The 16,075-nt window shown below is 41.0% G+C and overlaps 2 protein-coding genes across 3 annotated transcripts in view; one reads left to right on the top strand and one right to left on the bottom strand.

The window, feature by feature from the left end:
* psmb2 (proteasome 20S subunit beta 2) overlaps positions 1 to 6,346 on the top strand; it is a 13,302-nt gene extending 6,956 nt beyond the window's left edge. The window contains exons 4-6 of the mRNA XM_023429117.2: positions 4,751 to 4,913; positions 5,225 to 5,274; positions 6,126 to 6,346. Coding sequence (XP_023284885.1) covers positions 4,751 to 4,913; positions 5,225 to 5,274; positions 6,126 to 6,227 — 315 coding nt within the window. The 3' untranslated portion in view covers positions 6,228 to 6,346. The remainder of the gene's footprint in view (positions 1 to 4,750; positions 4,914 to 5,224; positions 5,275 to 6,125) is intronic.
* A 4,382-nt stretch (positions 6,347 to 10,728) lies between these two features.
* The window catches only part of tfap2e (transcription factor AP-2 epsilon), a 13,960-nt gene continuing 8,613 nt past the window's right edge, over positions 10,729 to 16,075 (bottom strand). For both annotated transcript variants that reach the window (XM_023429018.2, XM_023429019.2), the window contains exons 5-7: positions 13,481 to 13,599; positions 12,799 to 12,937; positions 10,729 to 11,886 (exon numbers count right to left, since the gene is read on the bottom strand). In XM_023429018.2, coding sequence (XP_023284786.1) covers positions 11,625 to 11,886; positions 12,799 to 12,937; positions 13,481 to 13,599 — 520 coding nt within the window. In that variant the 3' untranslated portion in view covers positions 10,729 to 11,624. The remainder of the gene's footprint in view (positions 11,887 to 12,798; positions 12,938 to 13,480; positions 13,600 to 16,075) is intronic.

Below are 16,075 nucleotides of genomic sequence, written 5' to 3'. Positions count from 1 at the left end.
TTCTCCGTTTGGTCCGTGAAGTGTCTGAAAATTGCAAAAAAAAAAAAAAAAAAAAAAAAAAACCATCACGTGATTCCGCCAGCATGTCCAGACCCCTAGGTTAAAACCCACTGACTGATAAATTAATCAGTGGTATATTGTTAATTCTGATGGCCTTGTTCCTGCAGGATAAATTACAGATGAAATTACCCTAGTGGCTGCAGACCTCCAGGAGGTGTAGTTAGCTAAAGTCAGCAGCGCATCTCGGCGCAGAGTAAGCGAAACCGTGTTCGCATACGACTGTGTGCTTACCAGCTTGCCGTCCACAAAAACAACTCCACTAACCTCTGGAGTACTGCATTCACTCAAGCTTTAGAGAGCAGACAAAGAAAAAAAACTAGCGGTAAGCATAATCACCTGAGGCCTCGACTCTGCTGCATTCATATCAGTAATGATACACATGAAATTCACCACAGAACAAAACAACAACTGCAAAGTTTTAGGGGCATAGAAATTAAGCCCGTGCCCTGCTTCTATTTGTTTTATTTTCCCGTTTCATGTACTGTAATTGTACTATATTTGTGCATTGAAAATAAATAGAAATTAAATTGATAGATATTGAATTGACAGGTACACCAGGATTAGTTGGTGTAGGAGGCTGAGACATGAGGTTAAATTGAAACCACAAAACTCAGGGGAGGCAGAGAATTTATAAATATCACATTTCATTTTTTTGGAGGTTTATGTAGAAGCCTAAAAGCCTCACAGTCATCAGTTTTTGTATATATGTGGATGTTTGCTGCGGTAAACTGAAGAAGTAAAATTGAGTCAACCTGTGAAGTTTGAGCTGTTTGTGGAGTTTTCTATAAGGCCGCAGCAACAGTTAGCCTCACTGCTGCGGTGATCTACAGCTGGCCCCATATGGGTTTGTAAAATATTTTTTAGCACACAATGGGCACAAATAATTACTAGCGCCATATTGCACGCAGCTCCCCTGCTCCTGCACAGATGAACAATTAATACAGCAGATTGAGGAGAAATGCCAATAAAGAGAACATGCCCCGGGGCAGGGTGCAAAAATAGGGGGAGGGAGAGAGGGAGGGAGGAAGGGAAGGAAGGAAGGAAAGAAAGAAAGAAAGAAGGGAGGGGAGTGCTGGAACGTAGATGAGGAGAGTTTGGGGATGAGTTTGTGGTGGTTTATTAGCGACGTGACCTTAATTTGTGTCACAGCTAGAGCTGTTTTTTTATGAAGCCGATGTTCTAAAGGAGTAGTTCAACGTTTTGGGAACTACGCTTATTCACTTTTTTGCCGAGATTTGGATGAGAAGATCGATACCACTCATGTCTGTGCGGTGAAGCTTCAAGAAGCTGGTTAGCCTAGCTTAGCACAAAGACTTGAAACAAGTGGAAACAGTTAGCCTGGTAACAATACCACATACCAACACTTCTGCAGCTCGCTCATCAACACTAGAGCTGCAACGATGAATCAGTTGGTTGAAAATGAATCTACAACTATTTTGATAATTAATTGTCCGAGTCAATTTTCATACAAAAACACCAACCATCTATGGTTCCATCATGGGTAGTAGTTTTCTGATGTTAAAGACCAAGTGCTTAAACATTTTATCGAGAAAGACATCTTCAGATGAATCAATAATGAAAATCTTAGAGTCCTTAATTAACACTGTATATCTTGTTTGTTTAATCCATATAAAAACTGAATTGTAGCTGCTCCATGTTGTGGTCTTTTCCCGTGGGTTTTGTGCCGAGCGCAAATGAGCGTAATTTCCCGAAATGTCAAACTCTACCTTGAAAACCAGGTGGGAGCGGTTTTGTGTGTGTGCAGAAGGCGATGGTAGTAACGCACAGGTGAAGCTTTTGTTCGGCGGCACAACAGTCGCCTTGTTTGGCTGAGAGCTCGACTCGCGGCAGGGGGATAAAACATATGATGTGTATTGTTTGCATGTGAACCTGGGTGTGAGTTCAGGTGGCTGGGTTAACAAGGTGCCTGGTTCCCTCCGAGGTGACATGGGAAGGGAAGGTTATTTTGATGCCAAGTCCGTATTATTGTTACATTGTAACCAGTGAGGCAGGTGTCTGGTGGGTGGGGGTGACGCCACTGGGGCGTCGCAGACTCACGGAGGAGTTAAAGTGCGCGCACACACACACACGGTAAGATTTTCAACCTGAGATTCACACCCCTCGTGCACACTCACAAACACACTGTTTCTCTTTTTCACGTGTGTGCGTGTTCAAAAGCATCGTTAACACACACACACACACACACACACACACACACACACACACACACACAGACACTAAAGCCTACTCCACAGGGAGCATAACAATCATCGTTGCCCTTGTGGCAAACACACAAGTCACAGAAATAAGCAGGTCGGCTGAGAGATAAATTGAAATGAGAGGGCAGGTGTGTAGATCACAACTTGCCTGGCGTCATGTGAATCATATTTGCCTCTCCGCACGACCGAGAACGCCATATTATATTTTTCTTGTTGCATTTTAATCAAAAACACCACACTGCATATACATCCGCAAAGAATTCAGGCCATAAGTTGCTTTGAAATCCCAAAAATTGTCTAGCTTTAAAGGGATTTTTTAAAATGAGGAACAGTGGCTTGCAAAAACGAAGAGAGAAAATTAGTGTTTTGGAGGAAGAGAAGGGAGAAGAGGCTGGAAGCGTAAAAGATGTAATTTAAAAAGAGAGGAGGGGGGTGGGGGATAGGGGCAAGAGAAACGACTTTAGAAGTTTTTAATGAGCCCTGGCGCTACTCCAGGGCACAGGGTGAAGGCGGCGGAGAGTGGAGGGGGGAGGGAGGGAGCGAAAGAAGGGATGAAGAGGGAGGGAGGGCGCGATGGAGGCAGCAACAGGGGTGCTGACTCCCAGCAGATGTCACACTGCCAGTGACACCCTGATTCTCCCCCTCGTACACAAACACACGCACACCTCCTCTGTCCTGTGACGCCCTTTCACCTTTCCTCTCCCTGTCCCGGTGCGCTCTCACTTCAGCCTCTTGTGTGCGCCTCTCTCGCTCGCTCCTGTTTATGCCGCGTTAATGTTGCCGCTGTGGACGTCGCTCCGTGTCTCTGCTAAGCCGGAAAATCAAAGTCGATAATTAGGAGCAATTTATTTGGAGTAAGTTGAGAAAGAGAAGTTGTACTTTTCAAGTGGTGAGATGTGTTGCTCTCATGAACTGGCTGATGAGACCGACTGCTCTGAGGAACGGTTGTGTGAGATCAGGTACAGTCAGTGCCACCATTGTTGCAATCTGTATGCTGATGGCAGTGTAAGCAGCACCTCTAACTGGGGGAAAAAGAAATAACTGAATGCAGAAATTCTGCCAAGTTCTGCCACCTTGTGTTTACAAATCCAGGAGCTTCTGCAAGTGAAGGGACACTTTTTTTTTTTTTTTTACATGAAGTTCATTTTACGTGTTACAAAGAATACCACTCAGCCTGTGAAAACGGTTGCATAATGTCTGTGGTGTCCTCTGGATGGAGCTTTCCAAAGTTTTAAAAAATCTCAGCCTCAGCTCAAACCAAAATCTAAAAGGTACTGGTGAAGTAATGAAAGGAGGAAATGCCTGATGAACAGTTTAAAAGATAGTTTCACAGTTTTTCCAAATCTGTCTTAAAACAATATTCAGGTGCCCATATGAACATTGAAACAGGTTTTGCTTTCTGTAATGATTCATCTTGTTCATAGCTCAAGGAGGGCTATGGTTTTTCACGCAGGCCTAAAGTGGGTCTGAATGCAGCCTTGGCCATTTTTTTTTTTTTGTCTCTGAGTCCCTCAACTTGATGGATGTGCAAAAGTAACTAGATGGAATACACCATAAAAAGGTGCTCTGAAGTTAGGAACTTGTCACTTAATATGGGAGTAGTCATCTTCCTACCTGACACCATGGCTGCACTTGTTCCTGACCAAAATGCAGCAGAAGAAAAGGTGTATAAACAGAAATGTTGGCGTTTTGAAGGATGTGTTGTGAAGAGCTGTTAACCAGCTGCTGCTGAAGACAGTAAAAGGCTGCTCTGTGCATTCGCTGAGAACTTTTCAAAGAATATTAAAATATTTAAATACATGTCTGATGGTGCAAAATGTGCTTTGCGGTGTGCTAATGGCTGTTTAGAATACCTTGGTGTTCATACATGTTGCTGTTTCATCAGGACTGCCTGGGGGAAGTACCACTCAACCAGAAACACAAAGGTGCTCATACTGAACACACCGCCCCAGTAATTTCATGTGGCTGCATGGGATGATATTAAGGATGTTATGCTCCATTTTTCTTATATATATATATATATATATATATTTTTTTTTTAACAAGAGATTCCTTGTAACATGTTTTTGTTGATGATGTTGTTTTAAAGTTTTCCCATATCAGCTGGTACCATGACTGATATCAGTTTTTGAAGCAGTTGGTATTAAATGAGATTTACATTAATTGATAGCCCCTGCAAAAGTCACAAAACGGTCGAAATTGGCACTAAAATTAAAACTAATTAAAATTGTAATATTAGCTGATGCATCCATACATGCAGTTTTTGGTTTAGTATACAGATGTTGAAGAACGTGGTTTGGTTACCGTTGGTTTCACTTCAGTGTTTCTGACTCGGTGACATTTACATCAACATTTTATCAGCAGCATAAACAAAGTGACACTGAATGCAATTACTTTGCATCCCAGATTAACACCTTGTAAGGAACCTTGTTATAGATCTGGATATTACTCACCCCTCCCTCTGTCTCCAGACTCCATATCATGTGAACCTGTTGCTGGCGGGCTATGATGACACAGACGGCCCAGGTCTCTTCTACATGGACTACCTGTCTTCGCTGGCCAAGGCCCCCTTCGCTGCCCACGGCTATGGAGCCTTTCTCACTCTCTCCATTCTTGACCGCTACTACAGACCAGGTCAGTGCAGAGAAATGCCTCGCGCTTGTTTTTTTACAGCTTATTGTTCCTGCGAGACTGACTGGGAAGTCAAGAGAAAACGAAAAACTATAATGCAAGTGTGTAGAGTGTGTCCTGCAGAGGTTATGGAATCGAATCAAACTTTGGCCACGTTACAAACTAAGGGCACTGAAAGAGTTTCCCTAATGGCATATGATTACAGCAGGAACAAGACAGAGGTCTTGTCTTGTTAATGAAAGACTCAACCTTATGTCTCTAATTCATGTTTCTGTTCCCTTCTCATTTTTTTCCCTCTGTTTCTTTTGTTTTAGATCTGACCCGGGATGAGGCGGTGGATCTGCTGAAGAAGTGCATTGAGGAGGTGAGTTCATACAGTTTCATTCTTCCTTTTTGTATGAATTAGACTCATAATCGTCCTATTTAATTGTTTATTATGTTTTTCGGCCTTTCAAGTGGTAAGTTGGCTCTAAAAAAGTGGCTTCCAACATTCTTTCAGTGCACCCGGTGGCTACAAATTAAACTCAATTTGCCTTGGATTTACTCGTATTAGTAAATCTTTCTGTCCGGGCTGTCTGCACAAAACTTGGACCTGAGGAGCTGGAGCGACAGCGGCTGGCTGAATTGTCTTCACCAGACTGATTTGAATATTAGTGAGCTTTCATGTAGGCTCCATGGGAAGAAATCAGTGTTGTTTTATTGATTCATTCCTTGATTTTTTTTTTTTTTTTTAGTGGGAGTCTGTCTACAGTGAAACCAGCAAGCTCATAGCCCTGATCAATCATTACAGATGCCATTAATAAGTTCACATACATATAAACAGCTGCAGATATATGTGATTTAAACAGCCGCCTGTGGAGGTTACTCTTCACAAAGCTTACAAGAGGAAGAAACAGACTCAGAGATTTCAAACATGTGAAAAAGTCTTTCTCTGAGTCATTGTGGATTGATATGTTTGATAAGACGGAAGTGCATCTGTTTCATCAGTCAGGCTTGTGATGGACATTAAAAACACTTGGATTGGCCTTTACTCTTAATAGGCAGTATTTCACTTCATCCCTTTGTTTTTCCCTCATTTTTTTGGTTTCTGCATAATGTGACTATCCGTTCCGCTTATTTATTATTAAGATAATATCATTTATCTTAATATTTCTCATATAATAAATTCCATCTTATGTCTTAATAATTCTTGCTATATCTTTTTCCCTCCTGCAGCTGAATAAGCGCTTCATCCTGAACCTCCCCTCCTTCACTGTCCGTTTGATTGACAAGGAGGGCATCCATGACCTGGAGAAGCTCACCCTGGGCGCCAAGTGACCGCTCACTGCTTAACTACCAAGCCTGACTCCCCATTTCTTCCTTTTTTTTTTTTTTTGTACTGTTGACCTCCTTGCTCTTTCTGTTCCAATAAAAAGTGACACACAGTTGAGATACAAGCTCTTTGTCCCTGTGGTGCTTTCTCATTGCTCTCTAGTCTGCTCATCTGCACATAGAAAGAGAACAGCCTTCTGGCTGTGTACTTTTGCACTTGTTCTCAGTGAGTGTGCGTGTGGGTAATGTACACTTGCTCATACTTAAACACGTGGACTGAAACATGCGTGCACATATGGTGTTACTTGGAAAAAGGAAAAGTAGTTTTCTCATAGAACGTTTTTCCCCTGTCCTTGATTGACCAAACTACATAGAAATATTAGTAGAATTTACTATGGAGTCAAATAATCTGGATCAGTTTAATTATTGTTAAATTCTATATTGTTCTGCATCACTTGGGCTTTCAGGCAATACAACTCACAAGCTGACAGTTCAAATTATTTTGATTTAGTCTGCTAGTGAATATATGATATGAGGTTCAAAACAAGGTCATTCTCACATTTAAAAGAGCTAAAATCATTTGACATGGAGTTTAAAGTTATTAATAGCAATGTATCCATGCAATCAGTTAAGACAACATCACAAAATGTGGTCTCAAAAATTACCATGGAGTTGTATCAGTATATTTCTAATGCAATGTCAGTAAACGAATAATCACAACCTGCAAAGCGGATGCGTCAGGCTACATTGTACAGGTTCTGATTGTGACTCAGATTCTGTACGTAAGCAGGGTTGTGAAAAACAAATTCAGGTTACCTTCAGGAAATAAATATATATATATATATATATATATTTTAACAGTATACTTGTTCTTTTTTTGTACCCACTGTTTAATTCAGCTCTAACCAAAACACAACACCCATGCATTTGAATATATTTGAGATGCAACCCTTATTCACCCTAAAGCAAAACTTGGAAAGTTGAAATCTACCAAAGCGGAGTTATTTTGTGAGATACTGTATGTCAGCAGATATTCACATCCTTAACTGAATTCTATGAAAGCCAACAAGCTGAAGATACAGACAATTACAGGCTTTAACTGTTTGATGAAATGATCTCAGGGAGTTCAGCTATAGTCAAAAGAGTTGTATAAAGCCTTGTGTGGCTCCACATGGAGCTGCATCAGATCTGATAAATGACCTCATGTGATGTCACTTGAGTCAGCGTCTGTTGGGTCTGAAGACTACAAGTTTTGGAAGTTAAAAAAAAATCTGGTGGTGTGGAGTTAGAAAGAAGTGAGTTTACCAGACCGCCGTAGCCTGCTCCCCTTCTCTGCTAGAGGCTAACATGTTAGCTTCTAGCAGAGATGTTAGCCGCAGCTAGCATAACACACCCAAATCTGTGCAGTTGCGCGACTCAAGTCGAGTTGCATTGTGGGTGACGTAGGCACCAGTTTTTGACAAGGAAGACAGAATGCGTGGAATAAGAAATGAACATATCTCTGGTTCTATGCCATCTTTTTTTTTTCATTTTAATTTTTTTAAACGGTCATCGTCATCTGACAATGCAGAGTGATTGCTAGATTGTTAGAGCACTCCTTTAACTCAAGGTCCACTTACTAGCTTTTCTGAAGATTTCAATTGCGTATCACAATCTTTGCAGTGGATGGAGTTGCTAATTTTCCATTATGTGACCTAAATATGGTGAATTTAATATATGTGACCACCTTTTGTTAAATAACCCAAGTTCCCAACGTAGGTTGTGTGATAACAACTGAGCCGTCTCCCTGATATCTGAACAAATTCTGTGATGAAGACTGAGAATGCAGTTGTTGGCTCGGAAAAAAGTTGTAATTTGAATTAAGATTTTTTTTTTTTGGGTCTCAAGAACATTATTTCTTGGATTAATTGCTGCTAAACTTCATTAATTATCCTAGCTATTAAGAATAACTAAAATAAAACTGATTATTGGATCATATACTGCTGTATAGATAAGGTGGGTCACACTAGTGGGTGTACGTAATACTGATCAAATCCTCTGGATGTGGTGATCCAGAGTGAACTCTTTATTTACACAATACTATGGGCTCCCTCAATAATAATTGATAATAAATCAATTTTAAATGCCTTTCAATCTGAAATGTATTTTGTTAGTTAAATGATGAAGAAAAGAAATAACCGTCTTGATATACTAACAAGTAGCTCCTGTAATAATTAAAAGGTCTTTAGTTTTTCTCCATGTCTGTATACAAGGAGTGTTACAGTAAATGAGCACATACAGCTGTAAATAGGAAAACCAGGCCAAGTTGGTAAAATCACAGCTGAATAGGTGTGTGTGTGTGTAAGAGAGAGAGAGGGAGATAGCTCATGTGTATGTGTACAAGACAGACTGTGTGTGTGCGGCTCTATCATCGTCTCCTCTCTCCACCACAGACAGGTGATTAATAAACATTAAACAATCCCTCCTCTCTCAAACACACCGGAATCTGACGGGAAGAGCAGCATATGTTTGCCTGGAGGCACAGAGAGAGATGGAGAGCAGCCCCGCTGAGTGTCAGATAGAGGGAGAGAATAGGGGAGAGGGTGGGGTGAGGAGGAGGGGGAGGAGGGGGAGGAGGAGGGTTAGGTTACAGAGAGGGAGATGATGAAGGGATGGGGGGGGTTGACACAGGAGGGTAATGAGATGGGAGGAGAGAAAGGGAGATACGGCAGGTAGAAATGAGTGATGTTTGAGAGTGTACGAGCAGGCGACACGTGTATGTGTGCAGTCCCTGGAAAGCCGTAATTGCATTGAGTATCTCATCCTGGTTAAATAAAGTGAAGGACTGCGCGGGAGAGAGAGGTGAGAGGTGGTCGCTGGGAGAAATGCCGAGCAGATGGGTTGAGGGGGAACCGAAGTGTGAGGCTTGTTGGGCGCTGGGGGTCGCGCCACTGCCACCGCTCTCCCAGGTACAGTGTTCAGGGCTGCAGCTGTGACGCCGTCGTCTCCCTGGGCCCCTGCTGGAGCCCTGCATGCAGACAGGGGGCCCAGATCTCTTTTTGAGAGGCCCCTTGGGATGCATACAGCTGATATTCCCTAAGCACGGTACATGTATGTGTGAAAGGGCCTTGTGTTGGCAAGGGTCCTTGAGCAAGGCACTGGATCCCTCCAAGCTCCAGAGCTAAGCCTGAGCTCATAAGTGTTTAAACCATAAATTGATTAATTGATTAGTCAGTTGGAAGCAAATTAATCAACAGCAGTTTTAATAGTCACTTAATTAAGTAATTTATCAAGCAAAAATACCAAACAGGTTTATGAAGATTTGCTGCTATTATTCATTACATTGTCAATTGAATATCTGTTTCAATTTTGGACGATTATTTGGACAAAAAACAGGCAATTTAAAGACGTCCCCTTGGAATTCTGGAAATAGTGATGGATGCCACAAAACAATTAATGTAATAAAAAAGACAGACTAAGAAAAGACTGGCAAACATAGTTGCAGCAGTGGCTGAGATATCTTGACTTTTACTCCCAGGATTGGGTCAAACTCCAAAAACACTGGATCCTACACTTCCCATAATGCAACTCGATAGCATCTAATCTTAGATCTGTTGGTTAGACCTTCCCTGTCAGTTTTACAGGTATTCTGTCACAAATCGAAGTATTGGACCTGATGAAGGTGCAAGATGAAAAGTAATAACCGTTCATTCTGAAGGGAGCATGAATCTTGGTACTGAATTTCATAGTGATCTTTCCAGTGGTTAAGGAGACATTTCCCTCAAAACCACAGATGTCAGTGTCACGGTGTTAGTCAGTGCAGTTTAAGTCTGTACAAAATTTTGTCCCAATCCATCTAGAAGATGTTGAGATATTTCACTGCATATGTACAAACTGTGACCTGCAGATGAAGCAAGAAGAAAAGTCAGTAGGTTTCATCCTCTGGGGACGATGAATGTCTGCTCAAAATCTGATGACCGTCAGTCCAATAGTTAGATCGATATTGTTGTCTGGACCAAAGTGGTGGACTGAACACTGGCATCCCTACAGCAGTTTTTATCCGTTTTTTCTGTATAATATCATTATAAAGTGAAAGTCTTTTGGTTTTTGACTGAACTGATGGACACAAAACAAGTGATCTGAACCTGTCACTTTTCACAGTTTTCTGACACTTCGTGGACTAAGCAATTGATCGTTCTTGAAAAAAAAAAAGAAAACAACAATTGACAGATTAATCAATAATGAAATTAAGTGTTAGTTGCAGCCCTGAACATGACCTTCCGGTTAAAGTGAGAATAGACTTTGCCCGCAGGAATCAATAAAAGATATCATTATTGTGACACAGAGACAGAGGAGTGGAAGCATTACAACGAAAGCACCATAAAGGAAAAAAAATCTCCATTATCACCTTTGAATTTAAAAGTAAGTTAAAGTGGGCAGTTGCAGTTGAAGGCGCCTGAAGGTGCTATTACTTTTATGGTTCTGATATTTCACATGAAAACATAAAAACACAGTCATGAAACTCAACTGATCACTTCTTAATTCTTTAATAATATATTACATTTATGCGTAATACAATAATAATAATAATAACAACAGTAATAACATTGATAATAAACAGACACAGAAAGTACAAAATGATTTGTGTTATTTTTTTAAGTTACCAACACGTAGTACTTCAAAATAAAAGAAAACAAATCTCCTTTAGCTGCCTTTGACTCCTCCTCACCCCCCCCTCCCGCTGCAAGAGAACCCAGAGAACTCAATTTCCCATGACCACCCACTAAGAAGAAATACATATGGAAGCTGTGCTTGTCCAATCAGGTGGAGTTAAACGTCTCCCAAAGTTCCAGAGGAGCAAAGAGCAGGTTGTTGTCCCGGATATGGCTTAAGACGCTTCCCAGATTAGTTCAGTCAAAAAAACGTGTGTGTGTGTGTGTGTGTGTGTGTGTGTATGTGTGTGTGTGTGTGTGTGTGTGTGTGTATGTGTTTGTGCGACTGATGAAGGCAGGGGCTCCTAAAACACAGATAAAGGTGGCGTATTTAAGGTGGCATTAGTAAATAAAAAGGGATAAAAATAATTAAAACCATACTGCCATATGCAGGAACTCATCCTGATGTTTTGTAGACGCCATCATGACACAAACCAGCTACTGAGAAGAGAGGTCCATGCGTCATTTTGAGTGAGGTGGTTGTGGACACATATTACAGTACAGATATCATCATAAACCCCGCCTCCACAACAAGAGGGGCCGCAGGGGTTTCTGGGAGGTAAAAGTCTCAGTTTTTATCCTGAGGGCAAAGGTAAAGACGCAGAGGGGCACGAGTCAGTCTTTCCCCCCTCTTTTCTCTTCCTTTCTGCCTCTCATCCATCCATCCATCCATCCATCCATCCATCTAACCACAAATCTGTCTGTTCTCCCTCTATTTGCGGTGCTTCATCTCCTTGTCGTGGTGGCTCTTCCCTCCACCCTCTCCTTTGTCCAGCATTTTGATCGCCTCCATCAGGTAGCTCTGGAAGGCGGAGAGCGCAGCGCAGATGGCGGGGGCTCCAAAGCCGTGGGTGAGCAGGCTGAAGTGGGTGAGGCTTCCCTGGACGCCGGGCTCCAGGCAGGGGGTGGGTCGACTGCCACCCAGTGGAGAACGGTCCTGGGACATAAGGTCCACAAACTCCTTACAGATCTCCCTGTGAAGACACAAGACAAGGTGTCAGTTTTTTATTGCTTTGGTAATAGTGAAATTTATTTCAACAGTGACAAACTGAGTTCAGTGTTGTGTAAAATTATTCAAGTTAGTCTTCAGGAAAAGTAGAAGTAGTAAGTAAGACTGTTGTATTTAAAAACATGAAATCTCACAAGTACAGACAGACAAGGAAATCCTTTAAGCACAGACACCAATCAAACATGGATTAATTTGGTGCATTTGTTCAATATCTAATTGATCCCTTTACGGATCAACCTACACCAAAACCAGCCTTCAACATACCCTTTTTTTTTTTTTTTTAAATTGGGGCTTACCCCTCATTGAAGTTTAAATATGTATCTCAGCTGTCACTCAAAAGAAGGGTCTTTAGAGTTTTGGGGGAGGGGCTTACAGAAAGACAATTTAAGTGTCAAACAGGAAATCTAACAATTTACACAGAAAGTTCTCGAGTGATTTACCAGGAGGTGTAGCAGGTGATCACTAATGATTTGACTTTAGACTAATTTGGCCTGTATTAAGCACTGAGCTGGCATCTTGCACTAAATGGCTTAAAAAAGGAAAGCTCCTAAAAATGAAAACTAAACAGATACAATCGGTTTAAGTAATCTTTCAAGGACAAATGCCAAAGATTTAATGCGTCAAATCTCTCAAATGTAAATAATGCTATTTTTTTATGTCAGTAAATGGAATTTCTTTGCGGCTGTTGGTTTGACAAAAAAATGCATTCTGAGGATTAAACATCGGGCCGTGGGATTGGAGTTTTCTAATGATTTATAGACAAAACAACTAACTGATCATTTGAGAAAATAATCCGCAGATTAAACAGCAATGAAAAGGAGAAAAGCTGCAGCTGTGGACCAACATGTGCAGAGGAGGCAGGGATGAAAACACTCACTTGGTGGCGAGTAGCATACTGCGCCGTGTTGGGAGCTGCTCGGGCTCGCTCTGCCTGCACAGATACTCAGCTGTGGCTCTGGCTGGAAACTCTGTCTCACACACATAACCAAAGTCCCGCGCCAGATGGACGGCCTCTCCTGGAGGAGGACGAGGACGAGGAGGAGGAGGGAAGAGAGAGAGAGAGAGAGAGTGAAAGTGTGTCTAAAGCAGAGAAACCGAGTCAGACAAAGTGCAAAAAGGAACACTCTTCTGCATTAGTTACACAGACAAGCAGCTACTACTGCTGTGTGTTTTTAAGACTCAAAGGTCAGTGCTGCTGTTTAGTTTTCAGATCAAAGAATTATCCATATAAATGCTTTTTAAATGATGCACAATTGACCGGTGTAGCTGCTGGAGTCGGGTCAGGTCAAGAGACAAACTCTGCAGCCATTTTTCTCACTTTCACTACTCAAACAGTTCACTGCTCTTTGGCTTGGTGAGGCAGCCGCAGCTTCAGCTTTTTCAAATGACGCCTTCCACTTGTGTGTGCGCGTGCACGCATGCAGCCATCCATGCTGTGACTGTTTATTCATGTTTGCTCATGCGAAGATATTTCTATGTGAATATGTGTCTAAATCTGTCAGGATATATGCAGGTCACTGTATATATATATGTGTGTGTGTGTGTGTGTGTTTCCTTACCCTCCACTAAAGATGTTAGGAGAGTGACGTTGGCTGCCTTGCGTCGCCCGGCGGGCAGGTTGAGACCAATCTTCTCCAGACGCTCTCTGAGACAGCGGCCACCATTCTTTGACTTCGCCCTGAGGGGGGACAGGGAGACAGAGAGAGCAGTTTTTAGGAGATGGCCCTTGTGTGTGTGCGTGTGTGTGCATGTGTGTGTGCATGTGTGTGTGTGTGCGTGTGTGTGTGTGTGTGCGTGTGTCCTCTTCCCTGTGTCTGTTTGGCTTTATGAGTTTTGTTGTGTTTGTGTGTGCCCGTATCTCTGTATTATGTGTATGGTAGGGAATGCCTGCATGTGTTTTTGTGTGTGTGTGTGTGTGTCTGTGTGTGTGTGTGTGTGTGTGTGTGTGTTTGTGTGTTTGTGTGTGTGTGTGGGGGGGGGGGGGGGGGGGGGGGGGGGTAGTGTGCGTGTGGGTTAGTGTGTGAGTGAATGTGAAGCTGAAATCTCCCTATGTTCCCTGTCAGAACTGATAGTGTCTTGTAGTTTTCTGTGTTTTTTTTTTTTTTTTTCGCCTTTCATCCTTGATTTTTTTTTTGCCTGGTCTCATCTCTTTTGTGATTCTTGTACAGTTAAATTTAAGAATTTCAACATTTATTTATACAGAAACATGTATTGATATTTATGTGGCAGGCAACAGTGGTACAAGAAATATTCAGACTCTTTATTAAAGTAAAATCTATAGTCCTCTACTCAAAGTTGTACCTAAGTAAAATGAGCTTAATGTAATTAAAGTATCAAAACCAAAAGCAGTTTTATATTGATGTATTAATATAATGCAAGTATATTTTATATTAATAGATTATAGGAGCTGTTGTATTATTGTAGAAGTAGCAATTCACTGTTCTAGCTGATGGAGCTGGAGCTAATTCTATCTATTTTATATACAGTTGGGTGGTTTAACTACAACAATGCATCATATTTGGAAACTCAAAATGACACTTTGTAAAATCTTAATTTTCAAAGTAACCAGTAACTAACTATAGCTGTCAAATAACTGAAGTGTGGAGAGAAGTACAATTTCCCCTCAGAAATATAGTGAAGTATAAAGTGGCATAAAATAGAAATACTCAAGTTAAGTGGCAGTGATATATTATAATCGAGGGGGGATTTTGTTTATAACATTTACTACCCTTTAGATCTTTTAATTATGTCCTCTTAAAGTACTTCAGCCTGAAAACCAAATCATAAAGTTGCTCTCTGGCCCTGAGGCTGTGGTTCATTAAACCGCATTGCTTCTCTTGTGATTTAGTCCCATGACGCACATTGGGTCCTCAGCCCTGGCCCTATGGTTAAGTTAAAGTGCTCTTATTCTGAAAAGCTTCATGGAGTACACGGTTGATAGCTAAAGAACATTTACGCCAAGAGCCTCTGTCATTTGGTTTCAAGCATTTTGTGTCAACTAACTACATACAAACTATACTCACAAATCCAATAGAAGGAAGTGATCTGCAGCCCATTCTTAAAGGCTCAGTGTGGAGTAAACATCAGTTTATCATTCTCATATTACTACTGTTACATTTATAAAATTACATTCAACAACAAAATTATGGTGAAGATGTTTTAGCAGACTGATAGCATTGTACTCCCCTGCAGTGTGTTTCTGTCACTTAGAGTTGAGACTACATTTCCCATAAACCTCAGTTCTTGTCCATCTTTTTTTTTTTCTTAAGAAGATGGACATATTTAATATTATATACATCAAGTGTTTGCTTCTTTTGTACACTTTCCCTGTTTTCTGCCATAAAGCAGCAACTATGTGCAGTAAAGCAGCAAACACACTTAGTATTAAGTATTTAGTATAAAGTGTAGAAATTGCTTTTATTCTACTGTCTCTACAACAGTTACTGATTTCCTACATTTCCCAGAATTGCTTTCAACAACATCCAGAACAGGGACCATGAAGTTATTGTTTGAAATCTAAGGAGACTTTATACTGTAGATGAGCTAGACAGGCAGTTTGGTGACACTGGAAAGTGTCAGTGATCTAAACTGAGTTCCTTTCTCAAACTGCAATATGTTTTTGTGTGTCACAGCATTATTAATTATTTAGGTTTTTGCTGATGGAAAAAAATGTTATTTTTCTTCCTCTCCTGTGATGGACTTCTTCATTTATTTATTTTTTAACAATGGCAAGTGGTTACTCCAGATAAAAGCAATTTGATTCGTAGGTCCCGATATCAAATCTTGTTTACTGTTGGTGTTGTTACGTGGTTAAATGGTAAATTTGAAGTATTTTAACTTGAATTTCCACCATGTAAGTTTAGCCAGTTATCTATAGGAATAAAAGAGAGACACTATATATTGCTAGATGACAAATATACAAGTTATTTGAGACATTTCTTTCAAACTTTCAGGCTTGTAATCCTTTATGGCCAATGTCTACTCAAGACACCTTGTGCCAGGTTGCTGTGATAGTAAAACCAATGTCGGATGTTCCCTCCTCAGACCTTTACTAGTTTTTAGAGACCTCGATGAGTAAGAATCTCTAGTATTTCTTTAGAAAAAGACGTTAGAAAAGTCAGACAAGGCTGGGAATCATTCATTTAAAGTGCATT

Source organism: Seriola lalandi, unplaced genomic scaffold (assembly GCF_002814215.2).
Source record: "Seriola lalandi dorsalis isolate HSWRI2012SDOR001 ecotype SW California unplaced genomic scaffold, Sedor1 jcf7180002054887, whole genome shotgun sequence".
Lineage (NCBI taxonomy): Eukaryota > Metazoa > Chordata > Actinopteri > Carangiformes > Carangidae > Seriola > Seriola lalandi.
Note: the sequence above shows the minus strand (reverse complement) of the source record. Positions and strands in the feature narration are given on the sequence as shown.